The sequence below is a fragment of the Fukomys damarensis genome, unplaced genomic scaffold, assembly GCF_012274545.1.
Source record: "Fukomys damarensis isolate Sample0158 unplaced genomic scaffold, DMR_v1.0_HiC HiC_scaffold_38, whole genome shotgun sequence".
Taxonomy (NCBI): Eukaryota; Metazoa; Chordata; class Mammalia; order Rodentia; family Bathyergidae; genus Fukomys; species Fukomys damarensis.
In genome coordinates, this window is record NW_022900950.1 from 68,792,930 (window position 1) to 68,815,519 (window position 22,590).

The window sequence follows — 22,590 nt, forward strand, 5'->3', positions numbered from 1 at the left end:
AATTAATTTGCATGAACATGTAATTTATAGAAAATTATGCAAAATTACCACTTTGCATTTTAATGTATATATAATTTGAAATTTTCCATTTCGTTTTTGATAATATTAGCTTTCAAAGAACTATATCTGAGTTTTATAATCACTTTTTTCTATACCTTAACTTGTTCACCTCTTTATTAATACTTAATTATTTTCCTTCTGCTTTTTGCATTTTTATATCCCTGATTGATGTGTGATAAGAATAGTTCAATTTAACATATTTGCATGTAATTATGCTTTTGCCATATTACACAGGTATCTTAATAATTAAGTGTAATTGCCATATTGATTTCCTTTTTAATCCAAGGATTATATAAAATGATCACATTACATTTAAAACTGGTTATATTTTTACTTGATATTCTTTTGTTAATTTGTAAATTTGTTGATTTATAAATTAATTATTAGTGTTATTGTAATTTAATGTGATTCCATTCACTAGTTCATATATTACTGGTATTACTGATTTGCATTCACATGATATGCCAGGTGTGATTTTAAAATGCTTGTAATTTTTCAGGCCAATTGGTCTGGTTTATAGACATTTTAGGACTAGTTCCTAAATGCCATTTCCTGAATGCTCTATGTGTTGACTATACTTTAAAAAGAGAACCCAGCTTTATTGAGATCTAATTGGTATTCAGTGAACTGAAGGTATTTAAATTGTGTAATCTGATGGGTCTGATATTTGTACACTCCCCTGAGACCTTTACCACTGTCCAGCTGAAGGACAAATCTATGCATCAGTTTGCTAGGCTTTCCACCACGAAGTCCCGTAGGTCAGGTGGTTTGTACAATGCATTTTCTATTGTTTGTATGGTACAGTTCTGGAGGTGAGGAGTCCAATATTAAGTGGTAGGCAGGTCTGTTTCCTTCTGGGGCTTCTTATTTCCTTGGCTTGCAAATAAGATCTTCAACCTTTTTTTCTCCCATGGTCTTTTCTATGTGCATGCCTCGGTTGTGATTGTCTCTTCTTTATTTAATTTTTATTTTTATTAGCACATGTTTGCAGTACATAACGATTATGTTCCTTGGGGGGGGTTGGTGCATGCACACAACACATCTCAATTCTTTGTTTCATCCACTTCTCCTCCCCTCTCTTCTCCCTCTGTCTCTTGGTCTCCTTCCCATTTGCCAAAGATCTACATCCCTGTTTCCTATTATCTATCTGTTATTTTGCTCTTTATTTTATTTATATTTTGGGTTTCTCATGTAACAGAAACCATGCACTAAAGTTTTGCATCTGATACTTTAATTTGCTATCTATGTAGGGTAAAGTGTTGTCTACCAACATCTAATATACATAAGTACTACATAAAATATTGTTCATGTATTTTAAAATTGCACCCTAGGCAGAAGTATCATGGAGCCATCTTTAATTGGTTAATTAGACCCAACAGCTAAACAATCAGGAAATTTTATGAGTTAGCTTTTAAACCACTGGTGCCTTGAAATCTGTATGATGAGGTATTTGTACAACATAAATTGGTGAATTTTCTAAATAAAGTGTTTTTTTTTTCTTTTTTGGAGAGCTGCTTTATAGGCATACCAACATGACACCTACAAATTGTTGTATGTTTAAATTTCTGAAAAAATACTAACAAGTATGATTATTAATTTTTCTATTAATTTTTCTCTACATAATTTGAAGCTATACTGCATGTTCATAATTATTCTATCTTTTCAGAGGCTTTAAACATTTTGCATTTGCCTTATCCTTGTTTACGGCTTTTCACCTGAATTCTATTATGATATTATTATTTTTACAGTCACATTTAATTAGAATTATCTTTTTTCTGTTCTTTAATTTTATATCTTTTTACGTCATCTTATTTCTTATCAATGTATAAAATGTATCTATCTACTTCTATGGTGCTTAAATCAACCTTAATTTATTTTTGTAAGCTGATCTAGTATTTATAACATCTTTGCATGTATGAGTAAATTAGTCCTGGTGTGTTTGGACTTATTACTGATATCTATCTATCTATAGCTAGTAGCTAGCTATATATATAGATATATATAGATATAGATATGTATTCCTATGTTTTCTTTTTGTGGGTTTCTTTTATACTCTACCATCGCCAGCATCACTGCCACCTTCTGTTAAACTGCTGAAGTTTTCTTTGTCCCATTTTCCTTTGCCATGACTTTAAAAATTACATATACCTGGCTTAGGGGTCTCCCCGCACCCGAGTCATTAAGCTTTATGTTTATGTTTGCAGTTAATTATTATGAATATGTTTCAAGTAAACCAAATAAAATAATTATCTTAATATGAGTTTATTTCCAGTTTCCCTTCTTCTGTATCACTTCTCCCATGGAGATTATCCATGATTTTCTGTATTGGTATTTGAGAAGTATGTGGTTACAACAGTAATTTCCTAGAACTGGGATTGAGGACAGAATGATTGCAACGGGTCTGTGGGAAATTTTTAGGATTATAAATGTGTCCTGTGTCACATCTCAGGTGACGATTTCATGAGTCTGTCAAACTGTTGGAATGATACCTGTTATTTGCAAAAAATGTGTGCCTTTATTATGTTGAAATTACACCTCTGTCAATTTAAAAGTATAGTCAGAGAGGTCAAAGACAGCGAGAAGTAATCAGCAGGATACAGACTGGTAATTCAGTATGACTGAAATCATTATAATTTAATATTACTCGACTCAGTTCATTATTATTGATAATATTGATTTGTGGCCACATCATAGAAGAGGCATGACTTCAGGCTTTTGTGATTTTAGATGTTGCATGAACATTCTTAGAATTTAAAATTTAGGTTAGAATTTAAAATTAGCAAAATGAGTGTAACAGAAAGATGAAATATATTAGAAGCTTACTGTCCTACCTAGGATGACAGCACAGTAACTGACTGGAACACCCCCTGGGTAGGGAAGCAAGTTCATCTAAGAGGCTAATGGTTGTGAGAATGAGGACAATGTAATTAAATCCAAAAAGATGTAACATTCTAATGACTATTTTAGCAAGCCATCAGGTATTGGAAGTGCAGTAATAAACAGGGTTTGCAACCACAACAATTTCAAGTTTTCACAAAATGATGCAAAACAACAATGTACTTTTAAAAAATGTCATTAGTTAATTAGACCCAAATGTAAATGTTACTTGTTTTGTAGCCATTCTTTCTTATATATATTCTTCACTTGAATGATTTTCTCATTGTTCTAGAATGCCTTTTCATATAGTTATTTCACAAACATTTTTCAGGTCCTACATTTTCTAAGACCTGGTGTGAAAGAACGGTGTCTGCTCTTTTTCTTAAAAACTAATTAGTTTCTAAATTCAAACTCATTTTCCCTTAGAACTCTGAAGATGAATTCTTCTGTGAGTACAATGATCAGATTCGTTCCGGCTTTTCTTAACTTGCTATCAGCATGTTTTTCTTTATCTTAGAATTAGGAAATTTAATTTAAAATTGCTTTGTTTTTCATTTATCCCTTTTATGCCCCTCAATGGGAAAGCTTGTTTTTTCATTGTGAAATTTTCTTTTATGATTTTTTTGATTATTTCATCTTTTTGTATTTTCTCTGCTTTCTTTCTAGAACTCCATTTGGATACTATGCTGTAATTCTTAGACCTATCTCATAATTTCTAACATTTCTTCCCTTTGTAGTATGGTTTGGGAGAGTTTCTCCACCCTTAGTGAGTATTTGAAAGAAGTGCATTTGGAAACACAGGCATAGATTTCATTGCTTGTACCTGGACAGTAGACTGTCACAGGTGTGCTAACCTGTGGAAGCTGTGCTACATACTTGACCTAGAAAACTGTAATGACTAGGATTTTTCAAGAACACTTACAAAAACATTTTTCAAAACATCCATACCAAATGACCAAAATAGTACAAGAATAAATTGCTTCATAAAACTATGATGAGAGAATTTTAGGAGCATGTACTCTAATATGTCCTCAGCTATGTGTTTGCATCTTTCTCATCTAAGATGATAAATGTCTTAGGTGTTTATGCATTCATCTTATATAATATCATCTGTTTAATCCTTTTGGGATAAGGATGGCAACTAAGGTGTCTAAATCTTGTTGCAGCCTCTGTCCTTGGCAGGTCCGACAATATTTAAATGGATTATGGTTTGCTTTTGAAGCATAGTAGTATAATTCAGCAATTTATTTTATTTTAAACATTCGCCAAAATTTCAGGTGATTTCATTGAGAAATACATGTTGTACATCTTTGTATAAAATGATTCTTTAAAAAATGAGTCAACTAGTCATGTAAAATGGTCCCTTCTTAAAGAAGAAAGATTTTAACCAGTCATTGATTTCTGTTGTTTTGACTACATATGAGACTTATAGGACAACAGGAGTTAGTTTCTGTTGTTCTAAGGACATACCTGAAGCTGGATACTTATAAAGAAAAGAGGTTTATTTAGAGCATAGTTTTGAAGGCTAAAAACTGAAGACCTGGCAGTTCCATCAGTTTGGCCTGAGGTGGAGGATTCTTGGCAAACAGAGTTACCAAAATGAGGACACATGCAAGAGGGAGAGATCACCTGAGAAACTATCTGGGCAGCAGACTTGCTCTTTTATCACAATACAGAAACCATCTGTGTTCCTGCGAGAACTCCTTCATTTCCTCTTGAGTGTGGCACCCCAATGACCTAACCATTGACTGGATCTCACCTCTCTACAGTTCCTCCATCTCTTAACACCGTCACACTGGGGATCAGGTTTCTATCACATGAACACTTGAGGGACAAGCAACAGCAAAATCCCAGCATGGTCCCCTTAATGAATTGTATAACCTTAGAAGAGAATTAAATACCAACTCCAATCCCTTGTGTGTATGAATTAATTTATGAAATTTTAGTGGTAACTTATGGTCCCACAGTTAATAATGATTTATAGTTTAACCTTGATATTGAACATGGATTCCAAGTTTTAGCTATTACTAACTGTGCTGCTATGAACATGGGTGCACATATATCTCTGTGGTGTGATTCTTTTAATTCTTTGGGGAAGATACCCAGCAGAGGGATAGCTGCGTCAAATGGGAACTATGGTCCTAATTCTTTGAGGTATCTCCACACTGATTTCCACAGTGGTTGCACCATTATATCCTCCCTCCAGCAGTGGAGAAGGGTTCCTTTTTCCCCACAGCCCTGCCAGCATTTGTTATTGGCTGATTCCATGATAGCAGCCATTCTCTCTGGGGTGAGGTGGAATCTCAGCTTTATTTTCATTTGCATCTCTTGAATGGCCAGTGATGTTAAACACATTTTCATATGTTTATATACTATTTCTATTTATTTGTATGGGAAATGTCTGTTCATTTCAAATGCCCATTTTTGATCTGAGTCTGACTTTTAAACGTTTTTTATAAATGCTAGATAGTAGACCTTTGTCTGAGGAACAGCTGGTAAGTTTTTTTTTTCCCACATTGTGGGTTGTCTCTTTACACTGTTGATGGTTTCTCTTGCTGTGAAAAAGCTTTTTAAGATGATACCCTACTTGTTGATTCTTTGTGCTATTTCACGTAAAACTAAGGTTTTTGTGAAATTTTTTCCTACACCAATGTCTTCAAGAGTTCTACCTTCTCTTCCAGCTAGTTTAGTGTTTCTATTTTAATATTTAGATATTTTAATCTGTTTTGATATTAGTTTAGTGCATGATGAGAGATATAGGTCTAGTTTTAATCTTTGGCAAGTTGAAACCCAATTTTTCCAGCACCACTTATCAAAGAGTCTATCTTACTCCCAGTGAGAGTGTTTGGCTCCTTTGTTGAAGATTAGGTGGCTGAGTGTGTCTGGACTTGTTCTGCATCTTCTACTCTGTTCTATTAGTCCTCAGCTGTTTCTTTGCCAGTACCATGCTGTTTTTATCACAGTGGCTTTGTAGTATATTTTCAAGTTGGGGATTGTGATATCCCCAACCTTGTCTTTGTTGCCTAGAATTACTTATGCTATTCTAGGTCTCTTCTGGTTCCAAATGAATTTTTGGATTATTTTCTCAAGGTCTGTGAAGTATACTGCTGGTATTTCAATTGGGATTACACTGAATCTATATAGCAGTTTTGGAAGTATAGCCAATTTCATTATATTGGTTCTTCCTAAATAGGAGCAAGGGATGTCTTTCCATTTTCTGATATCCTCTTCCATCTCTTTTTTCAGAGTACCATAGTTTTCAGAGTAGAGGTCTTTGATTTCTTTCATTAGGTTGGTTCCTAGGTATTTCAATTTTTTGGATACTATTGTGAAGGGAGTTGTTTGTCCAGTTCCTCTTTCAGTGAGTCTGTCTTTTGTGTACAGGAAAGCTATTGATTTTTTTGTGTTGCCCTTGTATCCAGCTACTCTACTGAATTTGGTTATTAAGTCTAGAAGACTTTTGATAGAATTCTTGGGGTTTTCTATATGGAGTGTCATGTCATCTGCATATAGTGACAATTTAATGTCTTTGTTTCCTATCTTTATTCCTTTTATTTCTTTCTCTTGTCTAATTGCTGTGGCTAATGTTTCCAGAACTATATTGAATAGAAGTGGTGATAGTGGATGTCCTTCTCTTTTTCCTGATTTTAGCATGAAGGTTTTCAGTTTTTGACCATTTAGTATTATATTGGCTGTTGGTTTTTCATAAATGGCTTTTATCAGGTTGAGGTAGTGATCGTCTTTTCCAATTTTTGTAGGGCTTTTATCATGAATGTGTGTGGATTTTGTTGGATGCTTTTCTGTGTCTATTGAGATGATCATATGGTTTTGTCCTTGGCTCTATTAATATAGTGTATTACATTTATTGATTTGTGTATGTTGAACCATCCCTGAATCCCTAGTATGAATCCCCCTTGTTCAGCATATATGATCTTCTTAATGATCTTCTACATTTTGTTTGCCCAATTGCCCATCAACTGGAGACTGGATAAAGAAAATGTGGGTTTAAAAAAAATGGAGTCCTGCTCAGCCATGAAGAACGAGAAATTAGAGACATTTATAGCTAAATGAATAACATCGAGCCATACTCTTAAGTGAGATAAAAAGGACACACATGTGTAAATACTGAAGTTTCTCTGATGTGAGAAACTGAAAGTATAAATAAGGATCAAAAGTATAATAGATAATGTGAAATAGATAGAAAAGGCCTAAAGGGGAAGGGGAAGTGGGAAGGGTAGGGGAAAGGAAAGAAGGGAAAGGAATAAATAGGAGAAAACAAAAAAAATGGAAACAAGGTCTTTGTAAATAACAAAAGGTGGGGGGGTGAAGCGAGGGCAGAGGAATGGGATGAAAAAGAAAATGGGAAGAAGGAACTGGAATTACTCTGACAAAATGAAAAAAATGGCAACAAAGTCTTTGTAAATAGGGTGGGTTGGAGGGGTTGAAAAGAGGGCAGGGTAATGGGCAAAAAATAAGAACTAAGATATATTATGTAAAGGTACAAATTTCTAACGATGAATGCCATTATATTGTATACCCAAAATGAACCAATAAAATTAACTAAAAAAATATTGAACACAGATTGTGTTTGAGGAAATTTCCCTTTTGAAAATTTCATCTTGGGCTGGGCATTTAGCTCAGTGTTGCTACACCTGCCTCATGAGTGTAAGATCCTGAGTTTATTCCCAGTACTGCAAGGAAAAAAATTTTTTTTCATCTCAGTTTTGATTGAAAACATCCTGAAAGCAGTTACTGAAAAAGTGCCAGTGCAGTTAATGACAGAAAGATGTGAGTTGTTTAAAGTATTACTTTCTCAGCTGTACTGAAATTAGGCCTGATTAAGAGATCTATAGGAGTCAGGGTTCATCAGCCAACCCACTGTTTATTTATGAAAACATGTGGTTAGCAAGTCAAATACATCACCACCACCTGCTTCGATGAGATTTTATTGGAACACAGCCAAACCCATTCATCAGTGTATTGTCTGTGGCTGCTTTCCCAGGATAGTGGCAAGTCATGATTGGGTAGCAATTATGATAAAGACCACAAGACTTTGAAGGCTGAAATAATTTCTATCTGACCTTTTATATAAAGTTTTTACCACTTCCTGCTTTATACATGGTGACAGTTTTGCCTCCCCAGACCCACCACAACTTTGATATCATTATGGAAGTGATTTACTGTTATCTGCAAGGACCCTGCACCTGGTTGTACATATCCTTACTCTAGCTCTTCCCTCCAACTGTATGCTATCTCTGTCCTTATGCTTAAAAAAATCTATCCATGCTTTGAGGCCTCTCTCATAGAACACTTTCTCCATGGAGTCCTATACTAAGGAAATACTTCCTGGACAGCTCTCCCCATGCTCCCTTCCATAGCGTTGAGCATCCACGCCCCTTCCTTGTTTGCCCTGGCTTGACCTACATTGTGGAGTTAAGTACAGTTCTCTACCTACTCCCTTGCAGGTGACTATTTCTCCCAGGTACCTCTGTGGCTACTCATCCAGTCCTTGTCCTCCAACTCCTCACACTGCCTTCCATCCTGACCTTTTTGTCCTAATTACCTGAGGAAATTTGAGCAATACCAGAGAACTTACACCTGCTGCTGACTCCTGCTTGCTCTCTACCCTGACCACTGTACTCAGAAGTACAGCCTCATGTCTCTTACCTTGTTCTGTATATTGTTTCCTATATCATTTGTCACCTCTAATAAAGTATATAATTGTCTTACTCGTGTAAGTTATATGGTCTGTCTTCCTACCTAAAATCAAACTTCTTTCTCTCTTGCAATTATTTATGTGTCTCAAGGTCATAAAAATACCAACCCATAGTAAGTGCTAAATGCATCAAGTATATTAAATGCATGATGGACAGTGACCCTGTCTCCTGTTCTTTGCATTCTACCCAATCATGACTTGCCTTCATTAGTTTTGAGTGAATTATCGATGTTTTTACCCAGTGAGTCAATATGTATAACTTTGTTGGTTGGTCAATCTGTTAATTTTAAACGTGTGACTAGACAAGTGAGGAAACAGAAAATAGTGGGATATTGGATTATATTTCCTCACTGGGAAGAGCTACACTGCCAGTGTTGAATATAATGCATTTTAGATATTTTCACAGTACTGAATAGAACTGTCATTGTCACAGCTGCCTGGCTGTATTGATGTGTCCCCTCTTCATGGTATAGCCCCTGGGCCGTGTCATCCTGGCAGGACTCTGTGCTCTGAGCTCCTTGAGAGTAGGGTTGGGATTTCCTTCCTTGTATTCTGGGATCTGGGCACTCAGCTGAGAGAAGGGCCAGGCGGAGATGCTAATGGTAAGGTCATATCAAGGTCATTTACAGTACATAGAAAGGAGTGAAACTCTACTCACATGCTTCTCCAGAAACATAATTGTGAGTGACTGATGTATATTTGGCATTATATTTGTATTCTCAGAAGGGAATTAAATTGGTTTCAGCCTTTTCATTCTAGTAGGTGTTAATCAGCTTTCTGTTTCTATAACAAGTACCCTAGTCAGTTTATACAGAGAAAGGCGCTGACATGATAAAAAATAATCAAGGTAATACATGTGCCAGTTCCTGAATGGATGTCACAATCATGTATTGCAAACATAAAATAGTAAAAAGCAATATATACATTAAACCAGTGATTTTTGTATTTTGAAAACATCTGAAAAGTATGATTATTATGTGTTTATGGAACTCAATTTCAGTGAATACTTTTGTCTGATGATATGAAAAATTCTGATTTTTTTGTGCTGTATGGTCAATAAATATGTATTATTTTTAAATAACAGAAAATTTGTTTATATTTTTTATATTTTGGTTTTAAATATCTTTTAATAAAATGGAGCCAAATATGAAAATATTTAATTTCACGCTCTTCACTGACTTTGAATTAGAAAAAAATAGAGTTTTGTTATTCATGGAATTCTCAAATAGTATTTTAGTTAACAATTGTTTACTTCCAAGATCAGAAGACACCTATTTAATGTATATTGATGTGCACAATGGAGTACTACTCTGCCATAAAGATAAACGTGAGGCATTTGTGGGTAAATAGATGCACCCTGAAAGCATAATATTAAGTGAAATAAGTCTGACACTAAAGCTTCAATGAGAGAGAGACAGAGAGAGAGAGAGAGAGAGAGAGAGAGAGAGAGCAGAAAACAAAGATAGATAAATAGGAAGTAGGGAGATTTTTTTCCAAATGAATCGTGGAAACAAGAGATGGAGAGAGGCTGGAAAGAGTAGAGGGAAAGGGGATGGAAAAAAATAATAGAAGAGAAAATTAAAATTGAGTTTTTGCAAATGGAGAAGGGGACCAAGAGTTGGAAGGGCAAGGTATGAATGGGAGAGTTGAGGACAAAATAAAAAGTAAGATGTATCATGTACATGCACCAACTCCCCCTGGTAAATGTAATCATTATGTATACTATTTTTTAAAAGCAATAGCTAAAAAGAAGTAGCTGCTGCCGTTGTAAATAAGGTTGTCCATCAGTGGTTATATAAATCTGAAGTATTTGGATTCATATACTTTTCAGTAATATGGCCCGGAAATTTATCCATTCAGATAAAATATAAAAGAAAGTTTTTGGTTTTTGTAATCAGTAAAACCTGGTGTCAAATCATTGATGTCATGCGCTTGTCGTGGAGCTGGGGCAGCCGACTCAAAATGCTGCTGATTTCACCTCGCAGGATTAAACGTGATGCCTATAATGAGGAACTAATACAGTGCCCATGAAAAAGTTCAATTAAACTTCAGTGACTGTCAGTCCCCCTCCTTCTCCCACCCAGCCCTCTGGTGACTTTTCATGGTCCTCTGCCCTGCCTTGTGTTGTAGGAGGAGTTCTGGGTGGATGGCTGCTGGAAACCCGTGGTCTTAGCCAGCTCTTCTTCAGTACTTCAGGATTTACCCTGGCGTTGAGTAATGAGAATTTCGGTAAGAAACAATAGGTGAAAGTAGCATAGGGCCTTTTCTTTAGAAGGTCACTTGAATCTCAGATGTTCACAGCAAGTGATGGGATTATTCTCTAAAAATTTGGGGATATTCCAGATGCAGGTTCTCCTAAGGACGGTCTTTAAAATGAAATGAAATTCTGTTTTTAAAATGAGATGAAAAATCCTGCTGTGCTCTTTATGTCATCATAAATGCATTATTTCACTAATCTCAATCCATGTTGTTCTTCGAACACAGAGTGCTTGGTACATTGTGTAGCCTAAGAGGACAGAATCTGGGGATCCTCTGTCTCCTCAACAGAGACTAAACAAAGCACAGACTCTTAATAGTTGAGGTGGGAGCTAACACTGCTTCCTGAAACCATAAAAGCTGGGTAACACAAGAATCAGGCAAAAGTGTCAAGACATTGGGGATTTCTAAGATAAATGATTTTCCTAAATCACCAAGAAAATGTATAATATGCATGGTTTTGGGGATAGAGTATCTAGTTGGTGCCTTTTTTATCCAAATGAAATTAACATTAATATATCATTAATTAGCATATGGATGCATCTTTTAACGAATATTATTCATCTGTGCTATATCGGTTGTGTTAGCCTGTTAAAATAGGAGAAGACTCCAAAGATAATCAAAAATATTAAGTGCTGACCTTAGTTTATTTGTAAATCACTAAGTATATGAACTGTTAAGTTATTGTCATTGGCCTTTACTGGAGAAATACAAACTAAAGAATCATATACATAGAAGAATAAAGTGGAGGTGGGGTGAAAAGAAAATGAAGGTTAATTTTAGTTTCATTATTTCTAATTTATCATTACTGATTGTGAAAGGATAATAACCTTTCCTTTTAAAAAACGTGATAAAGTGTCATTTTACCTCTAGCTTTTGAACTAAAAATATTTTACCATTTTATCTATGATTATATTTTTCAGAAACCATATTTGAGGAGTACTTCCATCCAGTGCTACTTGTGTTTACTTCTAAACAGTCATTTTTTAACCGAGGCTGGCATTCACGTCTTTCTTTTGGGGTAATTTCATCTTTAGACACCAGTTTCATGTCAGTGGGGATGGTGGTTTCTCTTAATGTCTTCCCTGTGACACTGACATAAGGCTCAGGCTCTTTTCTCCAGGTACTCAGAGTATGGGGTAAAAGAAGGGGCAGATTATGGGGACTTAGAAGTGCAGTAATGTTTGTGTTATCTTGGTAATATTACAGATGAATATTCTATCACTCAAATAAATTGGGCCTCTTCGTAGCTAACTAAACATGAAAGTACATCACTTTTTGATGTCCTTCACATTTTCCCAGCATAAGAAGCGGACTTTCAGAATTTGCTAGTTACTTTTTAATCTATCCCTAATGCTAATTCTTCTTATTGTTTGATTTCTGTCCTCACTCGGTTTAAAACATTTCTCTGTTAAGTTAGGCTTTTTGTTTCTCTTCCCAAGAAACATTCATTTTTCCATGCCTATTAACTTTTTTCTTCTTTCTTAGATATAGCTAATATAATGCACCAAATTGGCCCAAAGCCCTTAACCTCTTGTTAAATAATATGTCTCCCAGTGCACTTTTCCTCTAATATTGCCTTCATGGTTTGAGGGAACTATAGATTTCTGCAGAGAAATCCGCCTTGTAAGACAGATTAGCATTGACTCTCATGCTTCTGTGTGAGAATCATCAAGGAATAACTATTGTTCCTGAAGCTCTAGGAATCATTCCACAGCTATTTGTTTAGCTTAAGTGTCTTTTGTCTGGATATTAATTTTCAGTTTTTACCAAAGTAAGAATGTGATAATTCAGCCTGGATTGAGCTGAAATTTATAGCGTATATGAAGAAAACTGCTGCAAGCATAGGACTAGCATAAGCACCACAGCACAAAAGAGGCCCACTGAACCTGTCACAAAGAACATTTTCTGTCATAGTCATTACATGAAAGTAACTGTTGCTTATTTTGAGATCTGCATCTATTCATTAGGCTTGAATGTCTCATGGAACTTCTACTTAAAGAAAACTGATAATTCATTCAAAATTCTTAATGAGTACTACCACACATCTGGCACTGTTTCTATTTCATGTGATGAATGACATCAAGTTACTTATAAATTATGCTTCTAATTAGGCTTTTCTCTAATCCTCGAGGTTGGCCTGTCTTCTGGTTAGCCTGAAGTGTCAAGGTATACTTACTGTTTATACTCACTTATAAGGCTGTTGAATTCTCAAAGGCAAGAATAGCACTGACCTTTTAACTGACCAAAATAAAAATACCTTGATTGCTCTCTTTATGGTACTCAACAAGAAAATAGTATGCTCATTCCAAGTGATTTGTTCTGTGGTTTTCTTTCAGCTGTATCAGTACAAGTCTTCCTAAAACAGAGGCCAGTTGGCAGGATGTAATACATGACTTGAAAAGAATTGAAAATCTTATTCAAGTAAGTACTCATTTTTCCATAAAATAGCAAGTATAATTGCTATGAAGTATATATCTCCTTGTTGTCCTGTTACCTTATGTTTGCCTTAATGAAATATCACATGAAGCAACATGTTTGTAAAAATTTATAAGCTCTGCAACACTTCAAAAGAAATATTCCCTGTTTTTTTTCCAGATTCAAATTTCTTTAAGTTTTAATTTATAATTGGCTCAATTTAAAGAACTAGTTTCCACAGGTCAGAGAGACTTCCTTTGCTTATTTAGAGAAACCAGGTAGCTTGTCAGTACCTGCAGAGTGGCCCTAACCCTGGGAAAGATGTCAGGCTTGTGGACTAGAGACCCTTTTATTCCACTAAGAGCCAGAAGAGGGCTCAAAAGAACCAGCAAGCAGTACAGAGCAGGAACCCCACTCATGACAGTGGCCTGGAGAGGTAAACTTTATCCCTGGAATATAGGCTGTCCCATCCTCTACTTTAGGAACTGTGTGACATGGCCTAGAGAAGTGCCTCCTTCCCTGATATGTGACATCAAAAGAATCAGTAAGAACACCAGTGGTAGCGCCGAAAAAGTTTTTGAAAACTTAACTGCCATTGGAATTACAGCACACAAATTGTCAGAAGTCACCGAATCTAAGCTGAATGCTAAATCGAACATGCTGAATCTAAATTGTATGTTTTAAATGCATGTTAAAACAGAAGATTTAAACAGGACAGGAGTCTCTTAACATAATAGCCATAATGCCACAATACAAGTGAATGAAATACCAAGAAAATGAAAATCAGAATCAAGATGGATCAGATGTTGGGATTTTCTGACATGATTTTGAAAACAGCCATTATAACAATTCTTCAAAAATGCAATAATAGATATTCTTGAAGCAAATGAAAAAATAGAATGCCTTAGCAAAAAAATAGAAGAAATCTGGAGTTGGGTGTGGTGGCACACAACTATAATCCAAGCATTAAGGAGGCTGAGGCAGTGAGATCACTGCAAATTTGATGGCAGCCTCAGCTACATAATGAGTTTAAGTCCAGCTTGAACTACATATCAAGACCATGTTAAAAAAGAGAGAGAGAGAAAAGAGAAAAGGAGCCAAATGGAAATTACAAAATTGAAAACTGTAGTAACTGAAATAAAAAACAAACTGGAAAGGCTCATTAGCATGATTTGTATGATAGAGGAAAGATAGTCAACCTGAAGATATAACACTGGAGAGAAAACTTAGGTGCAAATGATCCACAGGGACCCAGGGACAATAAAGAGAGATCTATACCATTCCTATACTTCTTAGAAAGAAGGGAAAGAGGACACCAAGTAAAAAACCAGGGTTGCTAACAAACCTCAACTGAGGTAGGCTATCTATGAAAGACTTAATTCAGGTATCATAAAATAGGACATTGCAGTTAATAGAAGAAAATATGCCATGCTGTACCATGTTGAATGGTGTACCCCCAAATACCATGTCCACTTAAACTTCAGAATATGATCTTGTTTGGAAATAACATCTTTGTAGATATAATTAGAGAAGTAAGACTAGGTCATACCAAAGTAGAGATTGATCGGAAATTCACTGTCTTGTGTCTTCGTAAGACACAGAGAAGCTCAGCAGGATGAATGCTGTGTACTTAGAGACAGAGGTTAGATTGATACAACTCGCAGCCAAGGATGGCCACAGATTTGAGGGCTCACCAGAAACATAGCAGAGGCAAGGAAAAATTGTTCCCTAGAACTCTCAGCAGGAGCTTGGCCCTTAAGAACACCTTGATGTCAAGCTTTTATTGTTCAGAACTGTGTGTATATTCCTGCTATTTTAAACACTCACATTTTGGTACTCTGTTCTAGCATTTCTATAAAACGGATACACATGGATACACTACTTTTATAATAAACCAGAATTGGCAATATTAGATATAGCAGACATGATAAATAAAATTATTAGAGTTAAGAGGGACTCTAAACAATAACAGATTAATCCATATGATAAATAAAATTTCATGTGGTAAAGATAATGAACCTAAATGTATATGCAACCAGACAGTACAACCTTAAAATTCAAAAAGTGAAAACTAATAGAGCTAAAAGAGAAATAGACAAATCCACAGTTACAGTTAAGGATTTCACTGCATTCTTCTCCATAACTCAGAGATTTACTATGTAGAGAAAAAAAGAGATATAGTATAGGATAACAACAACAGGATCTATTTAGTACAGATGCATTCTATCCAACAATAAGAAAAGATGGAAATAAAGTGGTTGTAGATGGGGAGCAGAGGAGCGGGTGAAGGGAGGGCAGGGACAAGGGGAAAAAATGAGAACCAAGACTTGTCATGTAGAGGTACAAGATCCCAACAATGAATGTAACTGTACTGTATCCCTAAAATGTACCAATAAACTCAATTAAAGCTGAAAAAAATTGCAAAAAAAAATAAATAAAAGAATGGACATTTTTTTAAGCATCCACAGAATATCAAGACTGAAATATTCTGGGCTGTAAAATAAACCTCAAAATATTTTTCAGAACTTGAATTGTATGGAAATGTTTCAGAAGCAATGGAATCAAACTGAAAATCAATAACAAATACAATAGGGAAATTTTCAAACATTCTAAATAATTCATAAGTCAAAGAGTAAGTCTCAAAGGATATTTTAAAATACATAGAACCAAATAAATATTAAATCCAGCATATCAAATTATGTGATGTGCAGCTAAGGAAATACTCAGGAAAAGCTTCTAAAAAAATCAAGTGATTATGTTAGAAAATGGAGAAAATATCAAATTACTTCAAGAAACTAGAGGATTCACAAAATAACTCCAACACAAGCACAGGAAGGAAATAATTTAGAAGAAACTACTGAAATTTAAGTCAGGAAAACAATAGAAAATATTAATAATATATAAAGCTAGTTATTTGGAAAAATCTGAAAATAAATGTAGGAGAATAAATTAATAAAAGTGAAATCAAAACAATAGGAAAAATCAGTGAAGCATAAAGCTAGTCATTTGGAAAAAATACAACTGATAAATCTCTAGTAGGACCAAGAAGAGAGCAGACATATGCCATTGATATCATAAATGGAATTGGGAGTTATCATTACAGAATCTGTTGTAGTTACTAAAAGGATAATAAGAAAAATCATTGGGAATTTTATGCTCACAACTCCTCTTTCATGGACTGGACTTTATCTCCTCCCCCAAATGCATAAACCAAAACCCTAACTTCCAGGACCTCAGAATGTAGCTATATTTTGAAAGTAGGTCTTTAAAGAGCTGATAAAGTTAAAAATGGGGTCATTTTGGCTGATTCTAACCCAGTATAACTGACATGAAGTTTAGCTAAATCAATAAAGAAAAGAAGACATGAAATATAAAACATAAATAAAAGAAATGCAGATTGGATAGAAAAATTAGAAATCATTCCAACTTGTCTTCAACAAACTTATCAAAAATGATTATATTTAGTGGCCCTAAATTAAAGCCACAATGACCTATCATTATGTAACTATGTGATCCAGCAATGTAGATTTAGACACTTATCCTAGAGAAATGAGAACTTACGTTTACATAAACATACACAGTGTTCACTGACATTCATAATTTTGAAAAGTTAGAAACTACTCAGATATGCCTAAGTATGTGCACAGTTAAAAACTTTGGCATATCACATCGTAGAATATCACTGAGCAATGAAAAAGAAAAAAACTAAGGATACCAACAAAAAGTTGGGTGCATCTCCAGTGTATTACACTGAATGACAAAAACCAGTCTTAATTGTGCTACATCTACACAGTGAAATACTGTTCAGTGACAAAAAGAAGTGAGCCATGAAGCTGTGAAGGAAGGGAGAAACTTTGAAAGGATTGATAGTAGTGTACAGTAAATGCTTAGATTTTTACAAATTATTACAGTAAAAGATGCATTGCCATTAATCCCCCTAAAAACAACCCTCTTCACTTAGAATACAATTATCCTGTTGTTTTTGCCAACTTTAAAGCAGTTCTAATCGTCCTCTTTTGTGAGCATCTTTACAAAGACTGATCAAAATTATGGTGAATCATGCTACGAAGTGTCACTCAATGGCAACACAGGCTTGTGCAAACATGATACTGTGTGCTGATCTCCTTTATTCCCTGGATCTGGCACCATGTGACTTCTGGTTCTTCCCCAAAGTCAGAATGACCATGAAAAGTCAATGTTTTGGTTATTCGAGGACAGGGAGGCAGCTATGACAGCAAACTAAAGACACTCAAAAGAGAGGACTCCCAGAACTGCTCCAGAAACTGGCAAGAATAATGGGATAAGTGTGTTTGAAGCAAGTATGGGGGTGGTATTTAGAGTGGGTTTAAGTGCAATGTGTCCTTTACAGTAATGCATCTTGAAAAATTTAAAGAGTTTTATTAATTGCACATCATATAACTAAGTGAAAGAAGACAATGTAAAAAATTACTTATTACATGATCCTGACTGTGTGACACCTTGGAAGAGACAAAACCATTAAGATGATAGAAATACGAATGCTTGCCAGGTTTAGGACGGATAAGCAGGGATGAATATGGATAATTTTTAAACCAGTACAACTGTTTTGCATGATATTGTTACAATGGAAACATGTCATCATTCATTCATAGGCCAAACACAGTAGAATAGATACACATATAGATATATTTTACACAAAATGGAACCTAATATTCTGTAACCTTGTCATAAAAATGTATGTTTGTCACTTTTCCATCACTATATTAAAAAAAAAAATCTAAAGAAAATGTACTGATGAAGAGAAAAGGTTTATTTTGGCTCATGGTTTGAGAGGTTCAAGTCCATGACCTGGAGGATCGTTGCTTTTAGGCTCTGGTGGGGGTGCCCTATGGCTATGATGAGAAGAACTGCTCACCTCATGGTCCAGAAACAAAAGAGGAAAAGGGGGTCGAGTGTAACACAGTGTCTTCGAGGGCACACCTCAGTGATGTGTGGAACTCCCATGAGGCCCCACTTCCTAGTTTCCACCATTTTCTAATAGCGCCACACAGGGGACAAAGCATACAACACACAGGCCTTTGGGAGCATGGGATCTCTTGTGTATTTTCTCTTACAACGGCGTATAAATCTCAAATTATCTCGAAATAAAAAATATAAATAACTTAATTTTCTGTTTTCAGTACGTTGTTCTCAGGTCTAAAGCAAGACAGTTTTTCATGGTATCTTTCCGTTTCCTTTCAGTCCATACACATTGATGCTACTTTATATACTGAGAGTGATGTCCATGTGAGTATATTTTTTAAAATTGCTACTTGTCCAATTTTCAAAAGCCTAAGAATCATGTATTCATAACTGAAAAATGTATAGTTTTAAAATCTAATTTTTGGTGCATTCTTCTGTGATCAGTGCATTTTCTAAGTGATTGTTGAAGTTGTGGGGCTTGGGGACAAAGAACTAGATTAATTCTATTTTTAATGGTGCCAAATCAAAATACAAAGATGCCTTTTCCATCAATGTCAAACAAAATATATTGTATATTTTGTGATGTAGTTAGATCATGATGCAATTAGATGCTACAATCGGATTAACTGATCCAATTTGAAAGTATCCAGCATATCAGTTATTTCCAGTTCTGCAGTGTGTCATTGTCTCTTTAATCGTATTTTCTACAAATCGCTTAAGGGCATCCATGTTCTTTAGTTTGCACAGATCTCTACATTTGCCAGAAAATCTAAGTATTCTCTATGTGAGAATAGAAACATCATTGAAAAAACTTACCAGAATTAAAAAATGATGAGCTTGTTTCATTAATACACTGACATCGCCTAAGGCTTGTAGAATTTTGGTCATGCTGTTAGTCCGTTCCCTCTGGATTGTCACTGAAACCAAGAAACAGATCCCCAACTTCACTGCATAGAAAATGAACTGCATTATATGGCTTCAGAACAATCCTGTCTTTGTCACTCCTCAATTAGAACTTCTCTGAAGTAAAAGTTGTGGTCCACTAACATTATATAAGCAGTAGAGAGAAGCCACACCCAGAAACTAGGTTTTCCTAGCAAATGTTCACCTACCACCTGGGAATGTTCTCCCTCTGGCTTCAGCATGCTTTCTGTTCTTCATTTGCATTTTTGTTGTTGTGGTGGTTATTGTTGTTGTTCTAAGCAGAAGGAAGTCAGGAACCATTAACAATGAGCATCCTGAGCTAGCTTTTTTTTTTTTTTTTTTTTGCAAAAGAGATAAACTTTCAACACGTGGGCTTAAAAAAGAACCGGAGATTTAAATTTAAACACTGACTCAACTATTTCCTACCTGTCACTAGACTTTTCTGAGCTTCAGTTTTATGATTGCAAAAGGATCCAGCTTTTGGTCCTGAGCATCTAGAGTGGAGTGGGAGGGTAACATTGCCACCGTAGGCACATGGACAAGTCCCTGCATTCATTTACCCGTTAGGTGAGAATCTGTTAGGTACCAATGTGGTTTCAGGCACTGGGCCAGACATTGGGAACCTAAAGTCAAAAATGACTAAATCATAGTCAAGTCCAAATTCAAAGTTCTCTTTTTTTGAGTTATAGGTTTTTGTTTAAAAGTCTTTTGTGGGAAATGCATTTTTGTGGTGCTTAAAAGGTTCCTTTCTGATTTGACAAATCTTTGAGTAGGCACTACTGCTGTGTTGATTTTTTTTTTTTTTTGTAAACCTTTTGGAATCCCTCTGCCTCTGGAACTTTGGAAATTAATTATAAGAAAAGTTTGGCTTGCATCTACTACTATTTAAACTGTTATGAATTTGATGCTTAAAAATTCTTACAAGTTCACTTTCTGTACTAATGTTTTGGCAGTCTAGGGCCGGTGCCCTCAACCTTTCTACAGGGTAACTGTGCTCAGTGAGAAAAGGTAGCCAACTGTTTCCACCTTTTCTAGTTTTATGTTCTTTCTTCTGTACAATACAGTAGCACTATCCTTCATGCTTCTTCACTGGTTTGGTTGGTTCTGATCTTCAAAGCCAAAATCTAAAAACTATTAAGCTATTTATTATATACAATTTCTTACAAGAATTGTGTGTCTACATTTTTATCAAATGGAATTATCTAAATGAGAAAATGAATAATGGAAAAGTATTTTTTCAAGATAGTTCTTTGTAACTCTTATTTTTAGCCCAATTGCAAAATCACAGCAATGAAATGCTTTCTCCTGGAGTTGCGAGTTATTTTACACGAGTGCAGAAATGTGGACATCCATGAGACAGTAACCAACATGATCTTCCTGGCAAACAGCAGTTTATCTTCTAATGGGGTGAGTTTCCCTGTCTTCGTGCAGAGAGATAGCTGATGTTCTTGGTTTGACTAGGAAAACTCACTAATAGATCCTCAGGGCCACTCAGAAGAGTGAATCCAGTTCTGTCACAAGACTTGGTTGTGCAGTTTCACTCGCCCTCATGGGCTGAGATGAGTCACTTAGTGTTTTTGCCTTCCTCTCTGACGCGATTATTTTTAAGATCCAATAAAAGCACTGCATGAAATGTAAGACAGTGCCTGGCACACTGGATGTGCTTGATAAATACTAATGAACCTGAATTCCAAGTGCGTAATGGATGTAAAATCTAATTCTGATTTTACAATTTTGATTACACACCACTGGCATGTACACAATCCTACGCTGCTCATTGATTTATTTGGTAAGCAAACATTTAATGAATATTGCCAGGCAATGTGCTTCAGTGCTAGAGCCATAGGGGTGAACCCGACAGGTGCAGTGGATGGACATTAATTACATAATCAAGTGTTTAACAGCAGCAATTGTGATTCACATTTATCAAGTTTTTACTGTGTACCAGACACCCTTCTTAGAGGCTGCTAATTGATAATTCATTTGATCTTCACATTACATCTGTGAGACCATTATTCCTATTTTTTTTTTCTTTTCAACCTGGTGATCCTTATTTCTGTTTGAAGCTTGAAGAAACTGGAGCACTGAGGGCTTGAAACCCTCATTCCAATTCATGCACCTAAGAAATGGGGAGCCGGACTTCTGCCCAACTACTGTCACTCCAGAGTCTGTCTTCATCTCTGGGAGAGATAAATGCTGAGAAGCTAAAAAATAAAACAAATTAATACTTTGAGTAGAATTTGAGGCATTCCAGGCAGCATGTGCAGCAGAGGGTTCCAGGAGAGCAAATATACCAAAGACTCTTGGCATGGGCTGCAAGAATCTTTCTTGTCCTGAAGTACAAAGAATTATGGCTTTCATGGAAAAACCCTGCTGCCTAAAGCAAGGCAGACAGAAAAAAATGTTATAGAGAGAGAAGGCATAGTAAAATTAGTTCATTTAATAAATACTCTTCAGCCAGCAGTATACAACAAAACAAAAAAACAAACTAATGACAAAAAACACCTATGACCCCTGATCTTGAGGGAAAAATATAAATCAAGCAAGCAGTAAACAAACAAGTCACAAGCCAGCCAGTTATATAAGTCAAACAGCACCAAAGAAGGCAGATGAAAGGGACATCGGTTCTAGTTTAGAGAAAGTTTAACTCACTAAGCTGCCATGCGACAAAGCTATGTAGGTCTGTGCCTGGAGGACAGCCGGGCAAGCATGTTCAGGCAGAGGTGAAGGAAAGTGCAGGGACTCCAGCGGGTACGGCTGGTCACCTTGGCTTTTCCATCAAAAAAGAAGACTCCTTTAGGTCTTTGCGTACAGGTCACCTTTTCAGTGATGCCATCTAATCAGTGGGCCAGCTTGTGAGCATATAAATGTAGGATTTGTTGCGTATGTGCTGATAGTCACTCTCATTGCAGGGCAGCCTGGCACAGGTACTGGAGTGATCGGGCAGGACCCGCTCAGCCACAGGCTTGGTTGTGCAGCATTTCATTTGACTGTGTTGGCTCAGATGATTCAGTGTCTTTGCCTTCCTCACTGACACGGTTGTTTTCAAGATCCAACAAAATAGCACTGCATGATTTATATGACAGTGCCTGGCACACTGGATGTGCTTGAAAAATACTAGTGAATCTGAATTCCAAGGGCTTAATGGATATAAAATCTAAATTTGATTTTTTTGCTGGCATAGCCTCTGTGCTTTGGGTGGTCTCTGAAATTTGTTTATTCTTGATTACTGCATGTAGGATATTCTAGTTATCCACGAGGCTGTGTTTGGATTACTGAGAATCATTTATCTGATCCACTTAAATGGATCAACCCAACCCATAAGGATTGAGTGGCTACGTGGTGCTGAGCCCTGCATTTAGTGATAGAGAAGCAGAAATAGCTGGTCTTGCCCTCCT

The 22,590-nt window shown here is 35.8% G+C and overlaps 1 protein-coding gene across 1 annotated transcript in view; it reads left to right on the plus strand.

The window, feature by feature from the left end:
* Positions 1-22,590, plus strand: part of Il15 (interleukin 15) — a 79,587-nt gene that overhangs the window by 55,757 nt on the left and 1,240 nt on the right. Inside the window, exons 3-7 of the mRNA XM_010639867.1 lie at positions 10,784-10,882; positions 11,833-11,930; positions 13,249-13,333; positions 18,548-18,592; positions 20,462-20,599. Of these exons, the coding sequence (XP_010638169.1) occupies positions 10,871-10,882; positions 11,833-11,930; positions 13,249-13,333; positions 18,548-18,592; positions 20,462-20,599 (378 nt within the window). The 5' untranslated portion in view covers positions 10,784-10,870. The remainder of the gene's footprint in view (positions 1-10,783; positions 10,883-11,832; positions 11,931-13,248; positions 13,334-18,547; positions 18,593-20,461; positions 20,600-22,590) is intronic.